Source organism: Erigeron canadensis, chromosome 1 (assembly GCF_010389155.1).
Source record: "Erigeron canadensis isolate Cc75 chromosome 1, C_canadensis_v1, whole genome shotgun sequence".
NCBI classification, from domain to species: Eukaryota; Viridiplantae; Streptophyta; class Magnoliopsida; order Asterales; family Asteraceae; genus Erigeron; species Erigeron canadensis.
This window is the reverse complement of record NC_057761.1, coordinates 38,654,074-38,679,198: the sequence shown is the minus strand read 5'-3', so window position 1 is coordinate 38,679,198 and position 25,125 is coordinate 38,654,074. Positions and strand designations below refer to the sequence as shown.

General features: G+C 37.7%; 3 protein-coding genes across 3 annotated transcripts; all 3 read right to left on the bottom strand.

Moving 5' to 3' along the window:
* Nucleotides 1–12,056: 12,056 nt before the first annotated feature.
* On the bottom strand, nucleotides 12,057–13,462 carry LOC122591986. Its single transcript, XM_043764206.1, has 2 exons — nucleotides 12,578–13,462; nucleotides 12,057–12,365 (listed from the first exon to the last, which is right to left on the bottom strand). Exons 1-2 carry the CDS (start codon nucleotides 13,460–13,462, stop codon nucleotides 12,204–12,206), a joined length of 1,047 nt encoding a protein of 348 aa, XP_043620141.1. The 3' UTR covers nucleotides 12,057–12,203.
* Nucleotides 13,463–16,250: 2,788 nt separating this feature from the next.
* Nucleotides 16,251–20,071, bottom strand: LOC122603081 (aspartate-semialdehyde dehydrogenase). Its single transcript, XM_043775694.1, has 8 exons — nucleotides 19,416–20,071; nucleotides 18,854–18,940; nucleotides 18,713–18,757; nucleotides 18,539–18,634; nucleotides 18,350–18,451; nucleotides 18,103–18,257; nucleotides 17,915–18,019; nucleotides 16,251–16,577 (listed from the first exon to the last, which is right to left on the bottom strand). The coding sequence occupies exons 1-7, from the start codon at nucleotides 19,986–19,988 to the stop codon at nucleotides 17,938–17,940; spliced, it is 1,140 nt and encodes a 379-aa protein (XP_043631629.1). The 5' UTR covers nucleotides 19,989–20,071; the 3' UTR covers nucleotides 16,251–16,577; nucleotides 17,915–17,937.
* A 2,082-nt stretch (nucleotides 20,072–22,153) lies between these two features.
* On the bottom strand, nucleotides 22,154–24,334 carry LOC122596988 (coniferyl alcohol acyltransferase-like). The gene is made up of 3 exons (XM_043769630.1): nucleotides 23,933–24,334; nucleotides 22,870–23,427; nucleotides 22,154–22,643 (listed from the first exon to the last, which is right to left on the bottom strand). Exons 1-3 carry the CDS (start codon nucleotides 24,332–24,334, stop codon nucleotides 22,203–22,205), a joined length of 1,401 nt encoding a protein of 466 aa, XP_043625565.1. The 3' UTR covers nucleotides 22,154–22,202.
* Nucleotides 24,335–25,125: the final 791 nt, after the last annotated feature.

Here is a 25,125-nt window from a genome sequence, read left to right as displayed (position 1 = left end):
GCCAAATGATGCCGATGATTATGATCTTGCTACATTATATGGTAAGAAACCCAGATTTAATTTTGTTTTTTTTTTCTCTGAACCCTAATTAATAAAAATAATTATTAATACTTTTATCTATTTTTTTAGAGGGGAAACCTACAATGCTGTCGTTGAAGTTTTATCATGGGGTCAAATGAAAGTTGAAGATGGTCGAACCTTTTATGCTGGTGAGAAAACTTATGTTGATCACGTGGACTGCAAAACTTTTTCATTGCTTGAACTGCAACCCATTATGACACAATTAGGTTACACTGAAGCTAGTATTAAGTCTTTTGAATTTGGGAGGCCTTAGTGTTCTTATCAGTTAGGAGCCATTTCGGTTTCTACTGATGAAGATGTAGACAAGTTGTTTATGTACACTAATGGTGCTTCTAAATTCCTGAATGTATATGTTGAGCATAACCTTGATGCACTTAGGTCACCCAAAATGACTAAGCATACTGCCAGGAAATCTGTAAGGGCCATTAACAAGGATTTAGCTAGGAAATTATTCACTGAGGGTAATGTGGAAACCACTGAAGGTAATGGGGAAACCACTGATAATGTTGTGAATGATGTTCAAGATAATATGGAAACCACTGATAATGTTGTGAATGATTTTGATGATAATAATGAAACCACTGATTATGTTGAGGTTAATGAAGAGCAAGATAAACTAGAAGATGGGGTGGAATTGGTAGACAAGGATAATGTTGTGAATGATGTTCAAGTTGACATGGGTGATTATTCACTAAATTTTGATAACCAGATGAACAATGCTTTAAACATGTTGAATAATCAGATCAATAATGGTGAGGATGATGAGTTAGAAGTGATTGACAATGACTACTTTTATAGTGGAAGTGATTCTGGTGGTGATGAGAAAGAGAGAATGGAGGCTAGGAGGTTGAGGAAGTTTAGAAAGCAGCAACAGACAAGTGCTGTAGATAATGCTCCTTTCTATTTAACTCAAACATTTGGGGATTCTTCAGAAGTTAAACAATTATTAAGGAATTATGCAGTTGAAAGTAGAAGGAAAATTAAGTTGATATTCAATGATCAAAGGAGGGTAAGGGCAATATGTGAAGGAGTTGTACCATCTGTAACTTTTGGGCCTAATGAAGTTGGGCCTACTGATAAAGGGAAAAGGGTTATTGGGCTTACTGAAGTTGGGCCTACTGATAAAGGGAAAAGGCATGTTGATCCATGTGACCAGGAAAACCCTAAGGCATCCACTTGCAATAAACAAGCATGTCCTTGGGTGTTGCATTGCAGTAAATTACTAGACCAAAAAACATGGATGGTCAAGACTTTCAAGAAGATACACACATGTTTACAATCCAGGGAGATAAAGGCATGTATTTCAACTTATATGGCAAGACAGATTAGAGAGCAAATCAGTAGAAATCCAGGGATCCCAACCAAGGCGTTGCAAGAAGAATTAGAACAAAAGTTGCAGATTTCAGTTTCTTGGATGAAAGCATTTAGAGCAAAAACACAAGCAAGCACTAATAACAAAGGGGACTTCCATACACAGTTTTCATTACTTAGGGATTACTGTGAGGAGTTGAAGCTTCAAAACCCAGGTACAACTATTAAAATAGAGGTTGAAAGATCACGTAATCCAGAAGCCACAACTAGACAATTCAAGAGGATATATGTTTGTATTGGTAAACTGAAGGAGGGATGGAAGGCATGCATGAGGGATTTGATTGGATTAGATGGTGCATTCATGAGAGGGCCTTACCCTGGTCAAGTTTTGACTGCTGTAGGGGTTGACTCAAACAATGGCATCTATCCAGTGGCATTTGCAGTGGTTGAAGCTGAAACCAGAGACTCTTGGACATGGTTTCTTGAATGTCTTGGCCCAGATTTGGAGTTAAAGTCCCATTACAGCTTCACTTTCATATCAGACAGACAAAAGGTACATTTATGTATGTATAATTCATATAATTTCACAATCTGTTAAATACATTTAAGTATAACACTGTTATTAAGTATAATTTCAATTTAAGTATAGATTCCATTGTTTGAGTCAATTTGTGTTATTAAGTATAATTTTATGCTAATTTAAGTAAAAATGCATATAATGTTGTAAATGCAGGGTCTTATCCAAGCTATTGGCAATGTGTTCCCTTCTGCTGAACACAGGTATTTTGTCAAGCATATACATGAAAACATGAAACACCATTGGAGAGGTAAGCTTTACAAGGATATTGATAAGCCTCAAATTGTACATGTTTCCCCATACCGAATTAGACGTTTTGTACTAGTTTTATAGCCATTTATACTTGTTTTGTGGTACGTTATGGTATTTGCTAGTTGTTTCAGGCCTACAGCGGGTATATTGCCCCATATGGTAGAAAACAGCTCAGAAATGGTCCATATGCACTAACCGAAGAAGAACGAAGCTGAAACGGCAAAATTCTGCAAGACCTCGCGCCGCGAGGAGGGTCCCTAGCGGCGCGACCTGAGAAAAATTAAGACAGAACTTTAACCTGTAGGAGATAGCGACGCGAGGAGGGTATCTAGCGACGCGAGACAGGGTTTTCAATCCAGTAGCGGCGCGAGTGTCAAGACTAGCGGCGCGAGTTGGGCACTTTCGAAGTCAGAACTTTGGCCTGAAGGAGCTAGCGGCGCGACCCAAGACCCTAGCGGCGCGAGTTCTGACTGACATCACCATTTTCTCTCTCCTTGGGTATAAATACCATCCACCACTCCACCCAAACCCTACCCTGGACACTTTAGCTCACATACTTATACTCCAGCCAAATTTAAAGGGTTGGAAAAAGAGTTTTTCACTACTCCAACATCATTTTGAAGACTTGAAGATTAATTTTAGCTATTGTTACTCATTGTAGCTCGATTGTAACTTCGGTTTGTATTTGTTCTCTATATTGGGTACATCATGTTTTCCTTTCTACTTCAATCTTTAGCTTTTAACATTATGAGAAGCTAAATCCTTATATATCTATGAAGATGAAGTGAAACAATTAGTTATGGTTGCATAGTATTTTGAATTCAAGTTGGTTTTACTTAACATTTTGTCAAGATCTTAATGAAGTGATTTCTTCCACTTAGATTTGTGTTCTTGGTGATATTTGTGTTTTTCAATAGTGGTACTAGTTGAATGCAAGTATTATTTTAGTTGTTTGTCTAGGAACAATTTTTGCTAGGTCATGGTATGATAGTAAAGAATATAAGTTTAATAGAAATAACTTTGTTAAGTGAATTTAACGGTTGGTGGTACCACGTTTCTTTCACAAAGATAAAATTGTTATTTAAGTAGTCAAACAAACTAGTTAGTTCAAGGAAGCGTAATAAGGTTGGTGGTACCACTTGTTGCAAGGAGTTAAATTGATTAGGTGATTGAGTCGATTTTACAACCGGAGTGCACGCCGGGTGTGTTTTAGTCTTGTCACGATTATTGTCACCAACAATATTGAATTTTGAGCTTAAACCATATGCAACCTAAACTTCTTGTGTAGCGGATTCGACATAGATGGCTTTTTAATTATTTGTTACAACTCAAACTATTTTCGCATACTCTCGATTGACACCGGTCGAGTATTTAATTTATTTTACTTGTCGATTAATTAGCCTTCTGAAACGCAAAGTGACAACTCGGTCACAAACCAAACTTTCCCTTGATTTACATTTTTACAACCTAAGTACAACATTTAGTCCTTGTGTTCGATCCTGGTCTTACCCATTAACTATATTACATACGAACGGGTACACTGCCCGTAAGTGTGTGGTAGACAGTAAACGGTAGATCTTGTTATAAATTATTAAACTCGATTTCACACATCAAGTTTTTGGCGCCGCTGCCGAGGACTAATTTTTCGTACTTGTGGTTGAAATTTTGTGAATCGATCCTTTTTCGTGCTTTGCACGGAAAAGTTACTTGCTTTATTTTAATTTTAGTTTGCTTCATTGTACCTCAGGTGCTATTAAGGTTTCCATTTGTTGTGTTGTGATCGCAGGTTATTCTCAGGAAGTGGATGAGCACTAGAGCTTCGGGGAAACCGTTAGTGAAGGCCACATCTAACCCCGACAAACTCAAAAAGCACACCAAACCACAAACATCACACCCGTCATCATCCGCACCCACTTACATAGACACCACTCCTAGACCTAGACCCGACCGCATACCGTACGAGACTTATTACGAGTCGGGAAGTACCGAGTGGGGTTACTATTCTGAAAAAGAAGAACCGACTTCCGATAGAACACCTACTCCACCCGAATCACCAAAACCAAACATCAACATGGCCGGACAACAAAATAATCCACCCGACCTTTTTAACACCAAAATCGAGGACTTACCTCGAACCATACCAACCTCTCGCCAATCCGCCATTATTAGCCCCGCCATTGACACTTTCACCGTGAAAGGCAACCACTTGCAAATGGTCAAGGATTTGTGTTTTGACGGGAGAAACAAAAGGGATCCTCATGAGCATCTCGACAAGTTTGAGATGATTTGCAACTTGTTCAACTACGGAGAGAACCAAGCTAACAATGTCAAGATGAAGCTTTTTCCTATGTCTCTAGCGGGGGAAGCTCATAAATGGTTAAAAGGGTTAGCACCAAATAGCTTGACCACATGGGAGGCGGTTAGAGAAGCTTTGATTGAAAGATTCTTTCCGGCAAATCGGGAAAGAGAGCTTAGGCTTATAATCCGTTCTTTTAGGCAAGATGAGAATGAGTCCATTGTTGAAGCTTGGTTAAGAATGAAAGATCTTCTGTGGGAATGCCCCGGGCATGGGGTAAGTGATACCGAGATTGTTGGCATATTCTTGGATGGAATGAATATGGAAAGTTATGAGAAGATGGTCATGACTTGTGGGGGTAGTACTACTTACAAGACTTCTAATGAGATTTGGAAGATGTTTGAGGATATGGCTAAGGCTCAAGTTTCGAGGTATCCTAGTAGGGATCGTAGGGATAAAAGGACACGTCGAGTGGTAGCCCGGGTTGATGGGGGAGAGACGTCCGAGGTAGTTAGCGAGATCAGAGCGCTCTCAAGGCACATGGATGAGAGGTTTTCGATGGTGGAAAACAATTTTGGAGGATTAGAGCGTGATGTTAAGATCATGGCCGGGGGGTGTGTTCATTGTGGTGGACCACATGACGCCGATGAATGTGATCAAATGGTTAGGGAAGACGTAAATTATGTGCACAACCACAGATCCGGTCAATATCAACCGCTTTTCCAACGTGGTGGCAACTACCAGGGCCGTCACCAAGGTAACTCTTCAAACTCTTCTAATTCTTTTTATAACAATCGTGGTGGCAATTTTCAAAATAGGTGGCAAAAAGATGACAACCAAGGACCGCCTCAACAACAACAACAACCACCATCACCTCCAAAGATTGATGACAATGGGGAGGACACCCCATCTCTTGCGGCCATGATGGCCAAGTTCTTGGATAAGCAAGAAAAAAGGGAGGAGGCCCAAGAGAAGCGAAATGCTTCAATGGAGAACTATTCGAAACTTTTGAATGATAAGATTGGGGGTTTGCATGTAAAGATCGATGAGAGCAACCGGAACAACCATGCCTTGATATCTAATTTAGAAAAGAGGTTGGATAGGATGGGGAACTCTAAAAGGCAGCCGGGTACACTCCCAAGTGACACCCAACAAAACCCAAATCAAAGCCAAGGAGGGTCGTGGAGAAGTGGGGATGACAAGTACAAAGGACCCCAACACCGAAATGAGACCGTAAATGCAATAACAACACGGTCCGGTAAAGTAACCGCTCCTCCTAAAGGTAATTCTTTTGTCTCTAATGCTTCTCCTAGTGCAGAAAATTTCGATGAAGAATTTGATGATGAAGTGGAGATGGAGTCACCACCGGGTGTGACAACTTCGGTTCCTAAAGCTACATCAATCAAGGAACCCGAAGTCAAGCCATACAAGCCCAAGGTTCCATTTCCTCAACGCTTGAGGAAGGAAAAGCTTCAAGACCAATACAACAAATTCTTTGACATGATCAAGAAGGTGACAATCAATGTCCCACTAGTTGACCTCATTTCGGGCATGCCTAACTATGCCAAATTCATCAAGGAGCTAGTAACGGACAAGAAGAAGCTAGATGAAGCAAAAGCAACCTTCATGAATGAAGAATGCTCGGCGGTGATTAAAAACAAGCTTCCACCAAAGCTTGCCGATCCAGGGAGTTTTCTCATTGCTTGTTCTTTTGGTACTAAATTATCTTGCAAAGCTTTAGCCGACCTTGGGGCTAGCATCAACTTGATGCCATATTCAGTTTTTACAAAGCTTTCGTTAGGGCGATTAAGGCCCACTAAAATGAGCATCCGCCTTGCGGATCATTCGTTCCAATACCCGATGGGGGTGGCTGAAAACTTGCAAGTGCAAGTGGGCCAATTTGTTTTTCTTGTGGATTTTGTAATTTTAGAGATGGAAGAGGACACCAAGGTGCCCCTCATTTTGGGCCGACCATTCTTGTACACCGCGGATGCTATCATTCGGGTGAAGGACAAGGAAATTTCCTTGGGTGTCGGGGATGATAGAATAGTGTTTAAAATTGAAAAAGCTTTGAAACATTCTTATTCCTCTGATGATACTTGTTTTAAGATTGATGTGATAGATGATGCGGTCGAAGTTGAGATGTTGGAGCTCGTAGGTATTGAAGATGGCACAAGAGATGAACGATGGGCTAGCATTGGTAAAGCGGATGTTGCTAGTGACCAAGTGGAAGAGATTGCGGAGATCTTGGCTATTAGCATGGATGAAACCCCATTGGATGAGGAGGAGTTTGAAGAAATTGAGGCAATCCCGAGTAGTAAGCTACCTACTTCGCTTGATAATCCTCCAACGGATCTGGAACTCAAGCCATTGCCCGATCATCTAGAATATGCTTACTTGGAAGGTACATCTCTACTCCCTGTTGTTATTTCCTCGTCACTTTCGGATGAGGAAAAGACCAAACTCATGACCATTCTAAAGGCCCATAAAAAGGCCTTTGCTTGGAAGACTTCCGATATACCCGGAATTAGTCCCGATTTTTGCAAACACAAGATAAATTTGTTTGAAAATGTAAAACCGGTGATTCAAAGGCAAAGAAGGCTTAACCCAAACATGAAAGATGTCGTAAAAAAGGAAATTGTTAAACTTCTTGATGCGGGTATCATTTTCCTATATCGGATAGTCCATGGGTTAGTCCGGTACATTGTGTACCAAAGAAAGGAGGTATGACCGTGGTGACTAATGAGAAAAATGAGTTGGTTCCAACTAGAACGGTCACCGGTTGGAGAGTTTGCATTGACTATCGTAGATTGAATGAGGCAACCAAAAAGGACCATTTTCCTTTACCCTTTATGGACCAAATGCTTGAAAGGTTGGCGGGTAATGAGTACTTTTGTTTTCTAGATGGTTTTTCCGGTTATTTTCAAATCCCAATTGATCCTAATGATCAAGAGAAAACCACTTTTACTTGTCCTTTTGGAACCTATGCCTATAGTCGCATGCCTTTTGGCTTATGCAATGCACCGGGTACTTTTCAAAGATGCATGTTGGCCATTTTCCAAGATATGATAGAAACTTCCATGGAGGTCTTCATGGATGATTTTTCGGTTTTTGGTGAGTCTTTTGATAGTTGTTTGAGTAATTTGGATAAAATGCTTGATAGGTGTGAAAAAGCACATTTGGTGCTTAATTGGGAAAAATGTCATTTTATGGTCAAAGAGGGTATAGTTTTGGGTCACAAGGTGTCAAGGGCGGGTCTTAAGGTTGACAAAGCCAAAATTGATGTCATGACTAAATTACCTCCACCCACCAATGTGAAGTCGGTAAGAAGTTTTCTAGGTCATGCCGGGTTTTACCGGCGATTTATCAAAGATTTTTCGAAAATTACAAGGCCTATGACTAGATTGTTGGAAAAAGATGTTGATTTTGAGTTTAACGATGAATGTTTAAACGCTTTTTCCCTTTTGAAAGACAAATTGACAAATGCTCCAATAATGACTTCACCGAATTGGTCTTTACCCTTTGAACTTATGTGCGATGCTAGTGATTATGCTTTGGGGGCCGTTCTTGGCCAAAGGGATGAGAAACACTTTCGACCAATCTACTTTGCTAGCAAAACCCTAAACTCCGCCCAACAAAACTACACCGTAACCGAGAAGGAATTGTTGGCGGTGGTTTATGCCTTTGATAAGTTTAGACCTTACTTGGTATTGAATAAAACTATTGTGTTCACCGATCATTCAGCCTTGAAGTATTTGTTCAACAAGCAAGATGCTAAACCCCGTTTGCTTCGTTGGGTCTTGCTTTTGCAAGAATTTGATATAGAAATCAAAGACAAAAGTGGGGCTGAAAATGTTGCCGCCGACCACTTGAGTAGGCTCGAAAACCCTCACCTTGAGGAGTTGAAGGAGCATGAGATTAACGATTCTTTTCCCGATGAGTTTTTGATGCAGGTTGAGGACAAAGAGGCACCTTGGTATGCCGATATTGCTAATTACTTATGTGCAGGAATTTTGCCCAAGGGATGGAGTTCTCAACAAAGAAAGAAGTTCTTTTCGGGAATCAAGCATTACTTTTGGGAGGAACCGTATTTGTTTAGGGTGTGTGCGGATGGCATGATAAGGAGATGTGCTTGGGGTGGTGAAACTAGAAAGATTTTGGATGAGTGTCACTATGGTCCTACCGGTGGACATTATGGAGCATCGGTAACGGGAAAGAAGGTGTTTGATGCGGGTTTCTATTGGCCCACCATTTTCAAAGAAGCTCAAACACTAGTGGAAACCTGTGATGCTTGTCAAAGGCAAGGAACAATCACCAAGAGAGACGAAATGCCACAACAATCGATTCAAGTTTGTGAAGTCTTTGATGTGTGGGGAATCGACTTCATGGGTCCATTCCCACCATCGAATAAGTGTCTTTATATATTGGTTGCGGTTGACTATGGAGGGAAGCATACAGTTTCAAAGTCAACCCAGTGACTGGTACAACCACTTGGCCAAAATCAACTTGCCCAATAGGATTGACTCCTCCAATACACCACACTCCAGTAGGCAGGCCAAAAAAGAAGAGGAAGAGAGGTTTATATGAGGATGAGCCATTATCAAAAGAGGGTAAGTTGTCAAGGAAGATTCATTTTGGCAGATGCACCCAATGTGGCAACAAAGGTCACAATGCTAGAACATGTAAAGGTCAACCAGGGGTAACCAATGCAGGTGTGAACAACAACAATCAACAAGCTAGGAGTGAAGCAGGTGTCAATTTGTGTTATTAAATATAATTTTAAGCTAATTTAAGTATAATATCAATTTCATTATAATTTTATGTTAATTTAAGTAAAAATGCATATAATGTTGTAAATGAAGCAGGTGCCAATGAACCTATGGGAAGTCAAGCAGGTGCAAGTCATCATGTGGGAACTCAAGCAAGTGCCAGTCAAGGTGTTGGAAGCCAAGCAGGTGCCACTCAAGGTGTTGGAAGTCAAGCAGGTGCAAGTCAAGGTGTTGGAAGCCAAGTAGGTGCCAATCAAGGTGTTGGAAGTCAAGCAGGTGCAAGTCATCATGTGGGAACTCAAGCAGGTGCAAGTCAAACTATGGGTAGTCAAGCATTTAGGAGTCAAGGTGTTCGAAGTCAACCAGATGGCAGTCAAGCAAGAAAAAGTCAAGCAAGTGGCAGTCAAGCAACAAAAAGTCAAGCAGGTGGTAGTCAGACAGGTGGCAGTCAATCTGGTGGGAAGAGGCTTGTTAAGAAGGTGAAAGGCAAGAGTTGAGGCAAGAGTGCTAGAATTGCAAGACAAAAGCTTGCTGCAGTTGTGCCTGGACCAGGATTGCACCAAAATGATGCTTTAGTAATTGAGTAGTATTGTGTGTCTTGAAACTTTAATCTACTTAAGACTTTATTTTAATGTTGGTTTTTGTATCCTCTTTTGATGTAACCTGAATTTGTTAAGACTTCGAATTATGGCGTGTAATGCAATGTAACTTTGAACTTATGCTGCTTAATCTGCTCTTTTGGTTAATCTGCTACTTTTGTTAATAACTCAAACATATATTCTGCTATTTTGTTAATAACTCAAACATATGTTCTGCTATTTTGTTAATAACTCAAACATATATTCTGCTATTTAATAACTCAAACATATGTTCTGCTATTTTGTTAATAACTCAAACATATATTCTGTTATTTTGTTAATAACTCAAACATATATTCTGCTTTTTTGTTAATACAACAAACTTATATTCCAATGCTAATTCATACTTCATTACAGTTGTTACCAATTTCACAAAATACAACCATACCCAAATACATTGTCAAGTGGAACTATTTAAACACTATGACCTTTATAGACCGAGGTTGGAGATTCATCCTCATCCTATGCAAAGGTAAGGGTTACTATTCTATCATTTAGGTGAATACTGGAAGTAGTCTCACTAACTTGATAGAAGTAAGATCTGTCTACATCTTAACCTCCCCCATACACAGAGACAGAGCCAAAATATTTATCTCGATGGGGCAAATTTAGAAAGCTAGTCTTAATGGTTTCTATATGTTTACACTATATTTACTTTTTTCTCTTTTTTCTTTTTTACGGACAAAATATCAAATTTAGCTCTAAACTTAGAAAAAAATTACATTATACCAAAAAAGGGGTGGGGGCGCCCCCAAACTATCTCCGTCCGTGGCCATACACCGTCGATGTATTGGGACCCAAAACCCGTTTAAGACGGCAATGGGCATTTTCTTTTTATCTAGGACGTAGTCGACTAGTTTTATCGGCAAAAACCATCGGCAAGCATCGGCTAATCGGCTACACTATAGCATCTCCATCGGCTTGTATCGGCAAGTTTAATCGGTTAGTATTGGCTATTTATATCGGCTAGTTTTGGCCGATCCTTGTGAACGTTGGGAGCTTTGTTTGGCTTTGACAGGGGTGTAGTTGGCTATGTTACTACTTGTTCCTTCGGTTTTCCGGCAATCCCTTTTTGGGGTTTCTGGTTTTCCGATGTGCTTCCTGTTGCTTCTTCCTGTGGTCTTGCATGTTGCATCGGTTCTCCAGCGAGCCCTTTCTTGGGTTTTATGGTGAGCCCTTTGCTGCTGCTGCTGTTGCTACGGCGGCTTGTGGTTTTCCGGCAATCCCTTTCTGGGTTCTTGGTTAACTGTTGCTGCTATGCTACTGTGGGATGTTTTCCGGCGACCCCTTTTTGGGTTTCCGGTTAGACTTCCTGCTTATATATGTATATTTATATATTTACATTGCCGGATTTTTCCTTGGTAGTGTTACGGTAGCGATGCCGGATTTTTCCTTGGCGGCGTTGCCGGATTTCGTTCCATTAAAGCAATAGGTAGCCGGAAAAAGTAGCTCGTAGCCGATGATTATATCGTTGAACAGTTTTTTAGGTTGCCGGAAAAAATGGGCGATGATGATACAAATGTTCGTAAAAATGGGACTCGGATGATCCGGGGCGTATCTTGGCGGGGTAAACCCTTCGGGTTAGCAGCCATGGCGTCTCCGACTTCCAAAATTCCCGACCCTAAATTCTGAGCCCAAGTTTTATTTTTTACAAAAAACGGTCACTTTTTTTAGTTTTCCGGCAACTATTTCCGGTTACATTTATTTAGTTTTGAAATTGGCAAATTGGTTACTTTTCGTATACTATACCGCATGTTTTGGCTAGTTTTTGGCAACGACACATGGCGATATATGATTTGCCGATAGCTTGCCAAACTTGCCAATTAGCCAATTTAATGGCACTACACCTCTCCCCCTAACAGATTGCAGTATGGGGATAGATTTAAGTCAATTTCCAAGGTTTGGCCCAACCCATGACTAAGTGGTTCCAGTTTACCAAAATTAGGCATGATTCAGGACTGCGGTCCTAGGTACCTGTCTGTGCTGCTCCTAGGTCAGTTCCAATAATATAATTCAATGGTCCTGGTTCAGAGTACAAAGATAAATGATATTTGCAGGATGTTGGCTGCACAAGCTCTTTCACGGTTGTTTGTCCTTCAATACACACGACTACACGAGTAGACAAACTAGTCCATGGGTTACAGTAGGCCTAAAAATCGCTCTTTAAACCATAACTTACAAAATATTTGGGAAAATAAAAAACTTACATAATATATAGAGTCGGCATAATATAAACATATAAATAAACATGGAGCTCAATTAAATACCAGATTTAAACTTCATTTCGACTTGTTACTTGCATTCATCATGTTCCTCCACTTATCTTTGAGGTCAATGGGTGTACGACCTTTTTGAAATTTAGAAGCTGCAAGATCCAAGATTTTTCTCCAGGGAAAACGTCTTTCAGGAATGCCATTATAGGTAAACTTATACACCCATTTCTGCAAGCCAACAGAATGACTTGTAAACTATAAGATGATTAAAAATAAAAAGGTTGACATCTTTTAGAAATACATCTAGCCCAAGAATCATAAAACAAAAAGATGGTAAAGATACAAGATCTATCATAATAATAAAAGAATGATGAATATAAGAACTGTATGTGACAGAACTTGCACATATTACCATATTTCTAGGCATACGGCTTTATTACCTTTAGTGTTTCTTCCTCTACCCTTGTCCACGGTACTGAAATTCGTCTGCTTCGAGGAACATACCATGGCTTCTTTTGCTTTCTCAATCTTACTGCACTATCCATGGAACTTGTTTCTTCTGAACTTCCTTCATTGGATGGCTCTCTACCTTCACTTTCCGAGCTTCTATCAGCCAAACCAAAATTTGCAGCTTCATTTGGTATTTGAGTATCAGCATTATTATTGCTGTTTCTTTTGTTAAAAGAGCCCAAATTATTCCTTGCATAGCATCTCTCACTAACAATACTTTCAGAGCTTTCATTAACTAAACCAAAAGGTACAACTTTGTTTTGTATTTGAGATTCAGCTTTATTGGTATTTCTTTTCGTGAAGGAGGCCAAGTAATTCCGTTCTAAAGACACCTTTTTCTTGGCTACCCAATAGTCTGATATTGATTGAGAATGTATACAAAAAGGGCAACAGAATTTTCCGGAAGAATCACAGAGGAAGGGTGCTTTAGAGGCCAAACACTTCTTGTGAAACACAAACGAGCAAGTATCAAAACTGCAAACTAATAACCGCCCACCTTTGTTACACTTCATACATTGACTTGCATCTTTTGGACGAGTAACCCCTTCTCTATACTTACATTTTGAGCTGAAAAACGCTTCTCTTTTGGCAAGAATATCACTCAGCTCTTCATGACACCATTCATCGTCACTAGATGATGATGATTCACTACTCTGCTTCATAAAGTCCTCATCTTCAACTTCTCTACTTCCATCACCGATTGTATCTTGACAAACTTTATTACTAATACGATGATTCGGTTGACTATTAAAAACATAACCATTTGCTTTGAATTTTTTAGCTCCATGTTGATCCAAATGTAAAGAAGTGGCCATTTGCTTCAATAATGTCAGATACGACGGTTTTCCTTGCAGGAGCGTATCGTTAAGCTGATAGATCAAAAAAGAGGGTAATCAAAAAGTTAACTTCCGTCCATACTTTGAAAACACTAATAGCTTTTTAACTTTTTATCATCAAACATTGAATACTCGAAACTTAATAGGGGAAAGCCCCAGGAGCTCTAAATCAAGACTTTACAGTTACGCCTAAAAAGAGAGGGGAATTGAATCATCTTTTTCCAGTCCTAAATCGGTTTTGAGGAAGCATGATCTTTTTTATGCACTAGACCAAGGCCTCGGGTATACAAAATCGATATCACATATACAAGTGTGTGTATATATATATATATATATATATATATATATATATAAAATCTGCTGGTGCTTTGATAATGTAACATCTACTGGTCATTGATATAACAAAAACAAAAATTACTTAACATAACATAGAGTAAATTAACAAATATACTTACAAAAAATTACATTTAACAATGAATGTGAGTAACATTTTACAAAACCCTAATAAGAAAACACAAACAAACATTTAATCTAACAATAGCAAAAGAAAGAGAAAAAAAAAAAGCTTTAAAAGTTAAGCTTCTTAATTAATCATGATTTTAATCCAAAATAAAACAATAAATTAGTTTTTATGTATTGATTTTAAAGAATAAAAAACTTGAAGTTGTGCATATCAGAACGAAAGTAGTAATAATAAAGAAAAAAATGTTCTTTTTTTTTGTTTGGAAGAAAGAGAAATGAGAACCTCAAGTGTTTGGGGTCGACGGTGGCGCCGTCAGTGCGGTGGTGGCGCCGGCGGAGACTAGATTTGACCGAACTGGATTGTATTTAGAGCGGGAACCAATTTTCTCTCTCTATATGGTTTGCGAACCGACTTGCTATCTGGGCCGTTCGATTTGATTGACTTTTGAGTGTCTTCTTGTTATTTGATAAGGTATATCGCCTTATCATGGTCTCGACAGACAGGATTAAACACTTTACCTTTTTACGGTTTTTACATTGTCCTGGCCGAAGGTCCTTATAGAAGCAGTTTCTCTACCTTTAGGTAGAGGTAAGACTGTCTACAGCTCACCTCCCCCATACCCCGCTCAGGGATTTGGTACAGTTGTTGTTGTTGTATGCTACTCAAGGTGGAGGCGACGGATGGTGGTGGGAGTAATGGATGGCGGAGATGATGAAAATGTGTTATTGGTATAAAAGTAATTGATGTAAAAATGGATGGTGTAATTATTGTAAGGATTGATGGATGTATGTTGTACATAATTTTATCAATTTGTAGATATTTGAAGTATTAAACAAAAGGTTTGAGGAAAAAAAAAAAAATAAAATTTTAAAGATAAGCTTTAATTTGTGAGTATAATTTTTTATAGACGAGACTCGCGCGTTGCGACGGTGAAATGGTGGTGGTGATTGGTCGAGTGTGATAAGTCATAGGAGATAACAGTCTGATAGGTTATAGAATGTGATAGTCAAATGTCTTAGCCGTACGGGCTCCGCCCTAAGATTTAAAAATTCGGCGAAAATATATCGAATGATCTTTCTAATGAAAGAGCATGAAAATTTAAGAACATTCATATGATTTGTATAATTTATCAATGTACGGTTTTTTGATATAAAAGATTTTGAATGAATTGGATGAATAAAATGATTTGGAGGAGAGAAAAAAAATCAGTGGTTGAGATTTGAGGAGATAGAAGAAAATGAGTGATTGAAAAGTTGAAAGTTTAAAAAATTTGACGGTAACAAATGCTTTATAATGTAGTAGAGTTAAAGATAGGGATAATTTGAAATAAGTTTGATCTCTCTTTTATGCTTATCTTTAGGCATACAAATTAGACACATTAATCATATTTCATACGTAAAGATAATGACATATATACATAATTCATATGCCTAAAAATAGGCCTACCATATACATTACAATATTATATAACACATGTTTTCAGCTAATTCACTTTCATTATATCTACCGTGTCACACATGGCTTGATCTTTCTTTCATGTCTATCTTTAGACATATAGTTAAAAACATTAATTATTTTAATAAAAAAAAATGAGAGGTAAATGAAATTTTTAGGAAGAAAAAGTCTTTAAAAAAGATTTACATCATTAAGTTAATGGGAAAAAAAATCCATTAGAAAAAGTTTTTCATTAGAATAGATAACATTTTAACAGATGACGAGTTGAAAATCTAAAAAAAGACTTTTGTCATTGCACCTATGTTAAAGATGGGACAAACTCACAAACCTCTAATAAAAAGCAAAATATGAAAAATTAGATTTGATCAATTTCAATTCTAAGGTTGTTAGATTTGAGTATTTGACCATGAAATTATAACTTATATCATCATGGTTTGTAATAAACCAATTGCTTTTACCACTCCTAATTAATAGAAAGCTGAATTTATTCAAACAGCAAATTTTATACTACTGCTACTACTACTTTATTTAAAAACACAAAAAAACACCATTGCCAAGATTTAAACTTTGGTCTTTTCTCTAAGAAGACAAAACCTCCACCACCCCACCAAAGTGGTGATGGCAATTTATTTATCAAGTTTAGTTACCACAGATCTCGAAAAGGAAAATGCGTTGTAGGAAACTAATCAACAAACCAGTCTTTTTTCCTAGTAGAGTAAAACTCCAGTCATAAGCCAAGAAATTGGCTAGTTATGACATTATCAGTCTCCTCAATGCATACTAAGCTACACAAGCCCTCCTGTCATGCAAATTAACGTTCAAGTGCAACTGAAATGAAATACCAGAACATAAGATACAAAGCCATCATCCTTTTCATACAAGAAATGCAGAATTCTGAAACATAACAGGTTTACAAACAATATCGTTTTGACACCCTTTATTTAACACGAATCCACAATAGAGCTCTCAACCTAACTACATGACTAACCCAAATCTACCATCAAAACTGTGATAAAAGTAAACGCAGCATGTTCGCTATTGGGATCAAGAAGATTGTACAAACGCAAGCAATCACAACATATACAATCGCTAAGCTTTCAAAAGAATGTATATGTCGTCAAATCAAAATTGAGTTTGTTTCTCCTTCAAACCATTTGTTCTTTCATCTTGAGTTACCTGAAATTTGAAAGAAATAAAACATTATTGACTACATTCAACAAGCGCCGGCACAAAGCAACAAAGTTAAATGAAATATCAGCAGGCTGTGTATAAGCAACAAAATGATTACTTAACCCCTAGTGTTATACATCGGTTACCAACAATCGCTATATATTTCACCTCTAAGATAATTAGTCATAACTATGATAATTAGTCATAACTATGATAGAAATTAGCCCAAATATCACAAACTTGCAACCATCCAAATTATTTACACCAATTGTCTCAAGTGAGACTTGAATACACAAACTTTTGGTAGATGGCCCAAAGGCTGATGCTCGACATATATTGCTAGGTGAAAAGCCATTTGGTGCAAACACCACCTTAAGTTTTGAGACCCATGTAGACAAATTCTCAACCAATGGTCAAAAACCAATCATAATTTATGATTTCTAAGTGCAAGGAATATTTCTCCAAAAGTAAATATTCCAAGTTAATCCAAAAACTATTGGTGGTATGCTTGAATATCAAGAGATACAATATTACAACCTAAAGGAGACCAGAATATGAACACTGATGTGTGACTGTGGATAGAAAAAGTGTAAAATATAGTATTATAGTTCAATGGATTCAGGGATCACAATGACCATATTATGATAACCTTGAAAACAAAGAAAATAGAAAATAGAAGATTATGCGTGTTAAGGTCATGTTACGTTCTGGACCTGGCAAAAGTCAGCCAAAAAGTACTTTCTTTAGCATGAAAAAATCAATGATATGTGTGGGATGCACCATTTCCGGCATTTTATGCATTATTCTGCCACATAATGACATATTTAGATGGAGTGTCCAAGGACATAGTTACTCGTGGTATGACTCATTTTCCTAAATTTTGACTCATGACTTGACTCGTAATAGTCATGATTATTAGAGAGTATATATGTAAAATATATGAAGTACGTAAAAAAACAATTCACCAGTCAACTATCGAAACACAGTTACTAAAATATATATTTACTTAGGAGTCATGGACTAGCAATTCATCCAGGCATAAACCTGATTACCAGATTACTCGTAATATCTGGAGATAAGATTAAGGGAGATATAGATAAGTCAATAAGACTCCATGAGAGAGTCATTGTTCTATATGAATATGATGACCACTTTGACCTCATTACTTAGTACTTAGTAAGGGGATGAAAAATGGACTCCATGAGACAGTCTTGGTCCTAGATGAAGATGCTAACCACTTTGAGCTCAATGGCTCAATACTTATGATCTCTTGTCATTTGCTTAAATTAAACCATCTCAATGGCATTTTGATTCACAATGTACTCTTATACCAAAAATCAAACCTGGCTAAATGTAACATCTTGAGTTACAGCAACATCTCTGCAATCTGGACAGCATTCAGAGCAGCTCCCTTGCGTATTTGGTCTCCGCAAACAAAGATATCCAGTCTGAATAAAAGAAAAAAAAATCAATAATGTGTCAAACATAAATACTAAAATATCATCCTGATGATTATTCAAGAGTTAGATACCCATGGTTTCCATCTTGAGACTCATCCTGACGGATTCTGCCAACTGCCACATCATCTTTGTTTGAAACTTCCAAAGGAGTCGGGAAGTGATTGTTAGCTCGATCATCAATTACAACAACACCAGGTGCTTTTCTCAAAATCTCCCTGGCTTCATTCTGAATATTTATAAAAAAAAACACAAGTAACTCAGCATTTTCAATTATGACCTTAAAGACAACAAATACTTTCTATGTTGTGATAAGGATACCTCATCAAGAGGGCTTTCAAACTGTAAGTTCACACTCTCAGCATGTGCACGCATTACAGGAACTCGTATGCATGTTGCAGTCACTTTGACATCCTTATCATTCTAAAGTGTAAAGAGAATTCAAATAACACAGTTAGCCTCTTGTAAGCAAAATATAAAATAAAAAACAATATACATAACAAGACTTACCCATATCTTCCTAGTTTCTTTGACTAACTTCATTTCTTCCTCATTATATCCATTTGGAAGCACTGGTGCATTGTGTGAAAACAAATTAAAAGCATACTGCATTTTAAGCACAAAATTAGTTCAACATTCCCAACATAATTCATTGGTAACTTTACAATAAGCCAAAGACAGAACCTGTTGTTTAAAGATTTGACAAGTCGGCCGTTTCCCTTCAAGAACCTTCATTTCATTAAAGAAAACAAAACTATCAAACTCAACAAACTTCTTACACGTCTTAATTATAGCATAACATGAGTAAAATCAAAAATTCAAAACCTCACGAGTCTGCAGTTCAAGCTCTTCCATAGCTGCAGCACCAGCACCACTAGCTGCCTGATATGTGCTAACCACCATTCTCAACACCTACAATATTCACACATCAAAAAACTTACAAACTAATCTTGTCTAATCCTTAAATAAAAGAAAAATGCCTAATTTATACAGCCAAATGTCCCATATCTTTACCAATCTAGTCAATCTGTTATCTGCTTATGCATTCTTATTTCAACTTTATATCAACCCGTTGAAAACAAATTATAACACATATCGATATCTAGTTATAACACGGTTGCAAATACGACTTTACGAGTAACAATTCAACCCAACACATTCAATGATTAAAAAACAGAAACTTGGTTAAACAAACAAGTCAATCACATTGCGAAATTTATCTCAATATCACAAAGTAAAACAAATGTGTAAAAAAAAGAATGTAACTTTAGCCCAACAGATTCAGTAATAAAAAAAACAGGAACTTGGTTAAACAGAACAAGTCAATCACATTGCAACATTTATCTCAAAATCACAAACTAAAACAAATGAATAAAAAGATTCTCACTTTAGCCCTCTTATGAAGAGGAGTAGCAGCCATCAAACAAATAATAGTACTACAATTCGGGTTCGCAATCAACCCGCCTTTACCGTTTCCAACCCGAATATGTTTCATTGCATCCGGGTTAACTTCAGGGATAACCAAAGGCACCCCATCATCCATTCTAAAAGCAGAACTATTATCGACAACAACCGACCCATTCGCAACCGCAATCGGCCCAAATTCTTTACTAATTGACCCACCAGCACTAAACAGAGCAATATCAACATCTTTAAAACTATCTTTATTCAACTCTTCAACCACATATTCATTGCCTTCAAATGTGTATTTCTTGCCAGCTGATCTTTTACTTGCGAGCATTTTTATTGACTTATATGGAAATGAACGGTCGGAAAGTACGGATAAGAATTCTTGCCCCACGGCGCCGGTGACACCCACGACGGCGAGTGATGGGGCGTCTTCACGAAGAGCCATGCTGACGGAGAAAGGTTTCTTGGGTTGTGGGGTTTGTTTTTTATGGTGGTTTAGGGTGGTGGGTCCGGTGAGGAAACGGCGGAGTGGGATGGTTGGAGATTGCATTTTGGCCGGGAAATGGGTCGGGGAGGGGGTTTTTGAGAAAGTGGCGGCTAAAAGGTGTCAGTCCAGTAGGGTTAAATGGTTTAGGACTTGAAATAGAGGGTTATACACTTTGAGTCCTTCGAGTTTTCTAAGTACGTATGTGCCAATATTTCTTTTATTTTTCATTAGACTAGGAGGAGTGGAGCATTAAGGGAATGCCTCTCCTCCATTTCATACTTGACATGTGTTCAAGCCCAATCATGAGGGGCATTCCACTTCATATTTTATTTATTTATTTTTTTTTGGTTTTATAAATAAATTATATAAAACATTATACTTTTTATTAAATAAAAAAAAGATACTACTCTTTATTAAATAAAAAACACATCACATTAAAACAACTAGTTGGCGTATTTGGCAAGAATCTTTCGTTTCCTTTCCTCCAAAACATGTCTTTGGTCAGGTGGGAGATGCGATAAGTCTGTAGCCAAGAAATTCAATTCATTTGTTTCTAGTTCCGCTCTTTTAATTTCAAGCATCTCTTCGGCTATTTCATCCTTAGATTTTCCCTTACGTGACGGCTCCGCACGTGATGACCCTTCGCCTTGTTGACCCGTTGAACTAGAACTCCACTCACCATCACTACCATTCAAACCCCAATTTTCACTACTTCTCAGACGGAAGATGTCCTCAAGAACTGCCATTCTTCAAAAAATACAAAATTTTTTAAATTCGTTGTCTCGTATTTCTCGATAGCAAGACCAACTATTCTATCGTCATACGAATCAGTTTGATAATTCGAACCACTCACTTCTTTGTAAATTCGATCAAATTCTTGAGCAGCATTTCGAATTTTGAACCATTTCCCTGTCAACGAATCGACACTTCGATAGGACACAGTATTTAAAATACTGTGATATTTTTCTAAAACTCCGGGCCAAAAGAATTTTCGTCTATGATACAAGGCTACAAAAAAAAAAAGTTAGACAAACAATAAATTTTTATAAATATGTATGTAAATTTAAACATACAAAAATATACCATAATTGGGGTCTTCGGATATAGCTACCCAAGCTTGACACAAAGCCAATTCTTCGTTCTTTCTCCAAGGGATTTGATTTTGGTTTTTTTTTTTGGCGCATCGGTTTGTTTCTTCCGATGCTTGCGTCTTGTGGGATTTTGTGACGGTGAAGTATAGCTATGTTCAGGTTGTGTTTCTTCGGAATCAGGGTTGTCTGATGATCCAACGTGCATAATAAAAGACTTGTTTATGTATGTGGTTTGGGTATAAAAATTATTGTGGATAGTTTTTTAATCAAATTGATACATACTCGTAATATATAAAAAGGCTTGGCACGCAATTTAAGGGACTTATATGGCAAGTGGCACACCAAACATACCCATGCGCAGGCAAGAAGACAAACAATGAACCGCCGGAGCCTCACGTTCCAAATCTGAATGGGCACGTTAATTAAGAAGGTGGAACGCCCCCCGGGACCGAGAGCGGGCATTCCGGGGGCGTTCCCGGGCGTTCCACATGAAAAAAGAGAGGGAGAACGGGCTACTCCTCTTAGTCTTATTGTCAATATCAATTTAGAAAGAAAAAAAATATATATAAATATGCTTCATATACAATACATACAATTAGATATTGTAAAACAAATACTATAGTAAAATAAATAAGACAAGATTTTGACCTTTAAATCATGATTAAATTGATGCACGAAGATTCACGAAACAGTTGATTCACGATGCACGGTGATCTTCAGTGAAGAAAAACCGTTTGTTTTATTTATTTTATTTTAATTCTTGTTTTATTTTACCTAAAACCTATATACTATTATATTACTTAAAGGTATGTTTAGCAGTTCACGGATAAAAAAAATAAGATGTACAAATTATCACCCTTCTTTCATGACGAGTGCATCATCGGCGATCTAATTAAAGATGGGAAATGGACATATTTATCGCTACCAACTTTGATGCCTTTAATGAGTAATATTTAGTTGCACAAGATGAATCATAAAAATGTTCGAGACCTCAACGGTCAAAGTAAAAATTATTGAGGAGAGTGTGATGTCTTGAAAAACAATTTCCTCAATGATACTAGTTATTTTAATTATTAAAGTTAAAACACTTTTTAGTCTTGAGAAAATTGATTGATTCTTCGTTAACAATATAGATTACTCTTATAAGTAATTAATGTTACATGCTAATTAAGATGTTTACATATCATCACATCCTTGCAACACAATGGTTTAAAACCAAGTTAAGGTAGGGAGCAGTCAAGGGCTTAAACAGATGACTAGCATGTGCTTCAATGTAGTTCAAATGCTTCTTCGGCAAATGCATGTAGACAATCCAGTCGTTCTCATTGACAGGACTGGGTAATAACATGACATGCCAGTCCCATCTGGCCGACGGGACATAGCATGACACAAACGCTGGTTTTCCCATTCCAAAATCCTTGTTACCCTTAAGCAAAAACTTTACTCCCGATGTCACCATGATTGAGGCTCCCTTCTCGTTTTCAGCTAGTGGTCGTGATATTAAAGTTTTCGGTCTTTGATCCTCAACCCAATCTATCAATCCTTTGAAGTGTTCTTTGGTGGATACACTCTCTAGCAACTCGTGTACCTCGTTTGCCAATTTACTCAATGGCATGTCCTTGAGATCCTGCGTGATAAGTTTCCATACTCATTGTAAGGAACACTTATAACCATGTTTAAGAGTGTATGAACTATCGATATTTAAGTTTAAACAAGCTAATTAGTAACCAGTTTTTACATTGTTATACTTACTCCACCTTTTTTAAGCTGTTTAACCACTCAAGTATAAAATCTTGTCCTAATGTTATGAAATGTTTAGCAATAAAATTGATGGAATAGTTTGAAGTACATACCTTTGATTGGATCCCAATGAAAGGCATAGAAAAAACATTACCGCAACGGGCACCGATTTGTTTCTCCTTCTCAATTCCTTCACCGTCACTTAACCACCTTCTTCCATCCATTGGAATTATGAGGTTGCACATATAACCAAGATGGCCCGAATCCTCCAAGAACGAAGCAGTAATCTTCCATAAGAAAGACACAACCGACTCCATTTGAGACCTTGGACATCCATTCTCACTAGCCAAACCCTGAAGACTCTTGATTTGGTCACCTTTTATATAGTATATTTGATTTTTAAGCGCGTCTTGATATGGACTTCTAGAATTGGTTTGAGGTAATCTGAGATTCGACAAAGGAATATACATGTTGGCCACATAAGGTGTGTAGGTCCGCGGACGCCTGGCATTGAGGTCTGAACGACGAAAATTTGGGATTAGAGTTGGTGGCCGGGATAGAGTAGTCATATTTGCCCATGAATGGGTGAACAAGTTGACCGAATAGCCATCTACTACTCGGTGATCATACAAGCATGCTAACACCATTCCCCCGCATTTCAACATGGTGACCTTCAAAAAAAGGATCGTAATTGAAATTATTACAGAAATTATTACAGAATAGGAAATTCATATTATAGTAGCAATTTTATGTAATTTAGCCATACTCAAAAGGTGGCTTCAAGTATGCAATTGCCTAGGTAATACAGAGTACTTAATTAGTCGTATTATTTTCAATACTTGAAGCTTATATAGGTAAATAAGAGTTTAACTGTGCAATGAGTCCTTAAGCTATAACACAGTTGGACATTGGTGGTCTTGATAAGACCTAAGGATCATTTGGTCACAAAGAGGTTTTCCCATTTAAATGGGTTTCTTCTAATTCAACTGGGTGTGAGCAAATAATGCTCTCCGGTATGGACACATGGGTTTTTCCCAAATGTATTTCCTTTGAAATTAGAGTTTGATATATAAATAGGCATGTAGCTGAGCTCAAATTTGTCTTTAAAAGAAACTATGCAATGAAATTAAATTTGGTAAGTCAAAATAAACAGAGTACATGATTCAAATTGTTAACCTGAACGGCAAGCACCCCACGACGCCTTTCAGGCATTAGTTTACCTCCGGCGTTCTTATCGGGCTCATAGAAGTTGAGTTCTCGTAGCTCAATGTCAGCAATGGCTTCTATAAAGACGACGCCTCTGTTGTTGCAGTAAATCCCAAGTTCACTGCCCATGTTGGCCTTAATTTGCCCGGCAAGCGGGTAGTACAAGCCTAGTGCTCGAGATAAAGAAGTCTTGAGGTCACTTATCATTTTTGCAACATGTACATGCTTGAATGGTTTCTTGTAGTATAAAAACGAACCCGTATCAATTGGTGGCACCAACAAATCCAAGTTTGTAAAAGGCAGCCAGTGCTCATGACATGGTGGATTTGGTGTCACAACTTCCGTTTTTATCACCTTTACTTTAACATCCATTAAAGAGATGTAGAGATACAACTAAATATGTGTGTGTTTGTATATATGTACTAGTATAAGACAGAGTGTGTGCATGGAAATGCTTAAGAACATATGTTATATAGTTGGTGATATAACAATACAAAATAATATGAGTACATGTTTATAACGTAACTATATCTTTAAGTTAAACAAAATTCACATAAGAACAAATTCGAGTTATATCATCAATAAACAGTGAAACAACGAAGAGGGCAAGCAGCAAGGACAAGGAAAAAAGGTCAAAAAACAGAACAAGAGGTACATATCATCAATAAAACAGGGTAACAACAAGGGTTAAGCAGCTAAGACAAGTAAAAAATGCCAAAAATCAAATTTGCCAAAGAAGGAACCTTCTATTTTATTCAATATATTCATCCAAAGCTATATGTGTTGCCACTATATTGAAAATCACGTCTGTGATGATGTCAGTGCGTACGTGATGGCAACTACTGTATTTGCTTGTGGAATTAATGTTATATCGATCATAATTATAACAAATAGTCATAATATGAATTTTACCTCCACGCACACATGTTGCCCATAATTTTGTCACTGAATGACACTTTTTCTTGACGATCATATATTCATGTAAGTTTATAACAAATGTATAAATAGGTGTCTCGATCCGGCCCAAAAAGGATTTGCATTGAACTAATAATTGATTAACATGACCGGTTGCCAAGTCGGTTAGGGATGCTATAGGCATCTTGCTGTTGGAGATATATATGGAATAATCTGCAGTTCAAACAGTCTGCAAGCATCTAAGTTAT